At 55.7% G+C, this 4,427-nt stretch overlaps 1 protein-coding gene across 1 annotated transcript; it reads left to right on the top strand.

Annotated features, from left to right (window-relative positions):
- The first annotated feature begins 1,089 nt into the window (after positions 1-1,089).
- LOC101754705 (probable N-acetyltransferase HLS1-like) lies at positions 1,090-3,713 on the top strand. The gene is made up of 3 exons (XM_004981603.2): positions 1,090-1,875; positions 2,176-2,336; positions 2,486-3,713. The coding sequence occupies exons 1-3, from the start codon at positions 1,684-1,686 to the stop codon at positions 3,333-3,335; spliced, it is 1,203 nt and encodes a 400-aa protein (XP_004981660.1). The 5' UTR covers positions 1,090-1,683; the 3' UTR covers positions 3,336-3,713.
- Positions 3,714-4,427: the final 714 nt, after the last annotated feature.

Genomic DNA, 4,427 nt, shown 5'->3' with positions numbered 1-4,427 from the left:
AACATGGTTATTGGCGCTCGATACTTTTCGCTGTGCCATGCATGGTGATCACAATATATGCGTGAAAGGCAAGAGCGTGTAAAAAGAGTGGAATTGAAATAGCCTTCATGTTCTGCTCTTTGAGTAGCTCTCTGATATTTCCTTCTCTAAAAAATTCTACCGTGTGGAAGAACAAAATTTAAGCCCATTGGTACAGACAAGTGTTCCCTATGATGAAACCAAGAAAACAACCCAATGAGCGTTGGAGGTAAGTGATCCTTTTTCTTTTTCTTGCGAGGAAGGCAAGTGATCCTTTAATTTGGAGCCATGCACGCAGTGGCATGCTCTGGACAACACCACAACTCTGTACTTCATTATTGCTCATCATACAGCAGTTTTATTGGCTTATTCAAGCCTTGTAAGCATGCAACACTACTCAAGGTTCACCAGCATCATGTTCATCCAAGTACCTAGAGGGCTAGAGCCACCCTCGTCACACATGATATATGCCACGGGTTAGCGTCACACTGAATAGCAGAGCAAAAGCCTCTGGCCCGCGCCAATTGCATAGCTAGCACGTATCCCAACCCTCGTGCAACTAATTCCCTCTCATGCACTGCTCTTAAATAAATTGCTCCTCCATCGTTTTTTGTCAGTACAAGTAGCCTTGTGCAACAACGCTTGTATTCTCACTCCGGTAGCGACTACTACTGTCTAGGTTGATGTCAATGGCCATATGGTCATCAGGCATTCAGGCTTCTATTTTCTGGTGCATCTGCCTCAGTTATCTTCCATGACGCTAGCTATGTGTGTTGTTGCCTAGGGCTCTGCCGACGCCAAGAAGCATGTCGTCGCTAGAGGAGAGCTCCCCCCATACATTCATAATAAACCAAAAGGATAAAGTGGGTTTTCTCGAAACATCACCAGAAGATGAGAAGATTAACCTAGGTAAAACAAAGTGGGAAAAAATGGGAGACAGCGGGGTGGATGCATGGCCCACACAGAAAACCTTTTCACCTGGTGGGGCCAGCTACGAGGTCAGGTGCAAAACCGCCGGGTGTATATAAATAGCGCCGCAACCCGGGCTTCACGCCATCAAGCAGAGGGCAGAGCAGAGAGCAGCAGTGGCCAGCCGCCTTCCCCTGTTCTAGCTGTGGAAATCGCTACGGCGCCACTGTCACCACTCACACCACTCGCCAGTTACTCACCACATCCATCCGCGCCCAGCTCTCGCATCCCATAGGCTGCCCTGTTCTCTGATCCCACCGGTCTAGTCGTCTTCTTCCCTGCACAGCCCGCGGCTCTGCTACAACGCCCGCGCTTTCCTCCTCCGAAAGCGGCGCTGCAGCAGTGTCCTCCTGCCCTGCGCACGCAATCGAGCCCCGGCTAGCTAGGCAAGCTAGGCGCTCGCCAGTTATTGCACCGGGGATATCGCTGCCGGGTGGGCGGCGGATAGCTGCGCTGCGCCGCTACTCCGTGCGTGTTGGGGAGGAGTAATTGTGGAGGAGACAGGCACGCAAACGATCGCCCTTCGCCTCCCGCCGCGCGCCCTCACGTGATTCATACTTGCCGCCTCCTCACTTCGACTCTCCTCTCGCAACCATACCAAGCAAGCACCAAACACACCCAGCTCCTCCCTTAGCCGGCGGCGGGGGTCTTCGTTCCTGCTCCCTGCTCGAGGGAGGCCGCGCGCGCCGCCGGGAAATGGTCGAGGCGACGGCGGCGGAGATAGTGGTGGTGCGGGAGTACGACAGCGCGCGCGACCGCCGCGGAGTGGAGGCGGTGGAGCGCGCCTGCGAGGTCGGGTCCTGCGGCGGCGGCAAGATGTGCCTCTTCACCGACCTCCTCGGCGACCCACTCTGCCGCATTCGCCACTCGCCGGCCTCCCTCATGCTGGTACGTACGTGCTCGATCGCTCTGCTCCTTAAGTGGTGGCCTGGCTGCGGCCAAGCAGCTAGCAGGCCCAGCCAGATGCAGGCGAGCCGCTGGGCTCGCTCGACGTAGCTAAGCTAGCCTACCACCTGTCCTCCGCCCCGTCCCCCCATGCCTCCCGCCATCGTCTCCTTTCGCCTCGTCGCGTTTCGTTTCGTTTCGTTTCCTCTCAAGTCTGGCCGGGCGTGTGGGTCCTGGATGGAGGAACCCAACTAATTAATGGACTGCCCGAAACGCATGTTTGAACCACGCGGATATGGAAAGGTCGCGGAGATAGCAACCGGCCCCAACACCAACAGCACGGAGATCGCCGGCCTCGTCCGCGGCTGCGTCAAGACCGTCGTCTCCGGCACCACCCAGGCCAACGACCCCATCCACACCAAGGTCGGCTACGTCCTCGGCCTCCGCGTCTCCCCGAGACACCGGTACGTACGTGAAAGCCCAACAAGAAACGTACTGCACTGTGTACTCCCTGCTGTACATGATGCCATTAGTTATACCGGTCTTCGATCTGCCAATGTCGTTGTCACGGATCCTGACTCGATGTTGCTGTTGCCGTACATGGCTGCTGCAGGAGGAAGGGTGTCGGGAAGAAGCTGGTGGACCGGATGGAGGAGTGGTTCCGGCAAACGGGGGCGGAGTACTCGTACATGGCCACGGAGCAGGACAACGAGGCGTCGGTGCGGCTCTTCACCGGCCGCTGCGGCTACGCCAAGTTCCGCACGCCGTCCGTGCTCGTGCACCCGGTGTTCGGCCACGCCCTCCGGCCCTCGCGGAGCGCGGCCATCGTGCGCCTCGAGCCGCGGGAGGCCGAGCTGCTCTACCGCTGGCGCTTCGCCGGCGTCGAGTTCTTCCCCGCTGACATCGACGCCGTGCTGTCCAACGACCTCTCGCTCGGCACGTTCCTGGCCGTGCCGGCGGGGGAGCGGTGGGAGGGCGTAGAGGCGTTCCTGGCCTCGCCGCCGGCGTCGTGGGCGGTGCTCAGCGTGTGGAACTGCATGGACGCCTTCCGCCTCGAGGTGCGCGGCGCGCCGCGCCTGATGCGCGCCGCGGCGGGCGCGACGCGACTGGTGGACCGCGCGGCGCCGTGGCTCGGGATCCCCTCCATCCCCAACCTGTTCGCGCCGTTCGGGCTCTACTTCCTCTACGGCCTCGGCGGCGCCGGCGCCGACGCGCCCCGGCTCGCCCGCGCGCTGTGCCGCCACGCGCACAACATGGCCCGCGACGGCGGCTGCGGCGTCGTGGCCACCGAGGTCAGCGCCTGCGAGCCCGTCCGCGCCGGGGTGCCGCACTGGGCGCGGCTCGGTGCAGAGGACCTCTGGTGCATCAAGCGGCTCGCCGACGGCTACAGCTCCGGGCCGCTCGGCGACTGGACCAAGGCGCCGGCCGGGCACTCCATATTCATCGACCCGAGGGAGTTTTAGGCTGATATAAACATGCTTAGGTCTTTAGGGTTTTTTCCACAGCTCCTAGTGAGAGTGGCTTTTCCAGCTCAACATTTTGCGTTTCAGACATGTGCTGGTACGTTTAGGCGTAACTCTTGCTAAAACCTAGCTAGTTAACGTTTCCTTTTGTGTTAGATGTGAATACAGCTGCTATTTCCATCTACTTGGATGGAAACGGGAGCAGCTGCCTAGTTGTAACCGGTTCCTATGGGACCAGAGTGGAGACCAGCCTTTGAGTACCTTCTCCTTTTTTGTCCTTTTCAGAGAACTAGAAAGGTTCGTTAGATTTGTTTTTTTGTTTGAAGGATATATGCATCCTTCTCCACAAAGAGACGTTGCTTGTGATCTTTGGGATTCTTTGCAAATCCATGGTAGTTTGTGTTTAGCTTAGTAGCTTACGTGTGACGTAGTGGCTTCTCGCTGGTGTCGGATCGAGCAAAGGTTAGCTGAGATCGTCGAGGTAGATGAGAGATCTCATAATGAAATGAGAATATAATCCCGAGATTTTAGTTCTGTTTTCTTTTTCATATTTTGTTTCTTAAAATGATTTGAGATTGTTTCAATATTGAATGATTGGCTTGGCGTTAGTATTAAAAATATAATTAGACCGTTGCTATCAGGAGTAAAGCTATCCAACAGGTGTACCTTTATTTGAAATGACCGGATATATACAATAGATGCACTTAACCATAATAGATGCACTTAACTATGGGGGTGTTTGGGAGGAGGGGGCTAAATTTTAGCCCCCGTCACATCGAATGTTTGGACACTAATTAGGAGTATTAAACTTAGATTAATTACAAAACTAATTACACAACCCCTAGGCTAAATCGCGAGACGAATCTATTAAGCCTAGTTAGTGCAGGATTTGACAATGTGCTGATACACTGACACTTCACAAATGGGGGATCAATTAGGCTCAATAGACGCACCTCAAGACTGAACCGAGGGGTTCTGTATTTGTTTTGGGATTACCTTGTGTTTAGGTCCTCTTATTTAGTGGCCAGAAGTTGCTGATGTGACGTGGGTGAATCTTCGCCTCCTGCCCTTCCAAAACCCCCCCTGTCCATA

This window comes from Setaria italica, chromosome IX, assembly GCF_000263155.2.
Source record: "Setaria italica strain Yugu1 chromosome IX, Setaria_italica_v2.0, whole genome shotgun sequence".
NCBI lineage: Eukaryota > Viridiplantae > Streptophyta > Magnoliopsida > Poales > Poaceae > Setaria > Setaria italica.
Note: the sequence above shows the minus strand (reverse complement) of the source record. Positions and strands in the feature narration are given on the sequence as shown.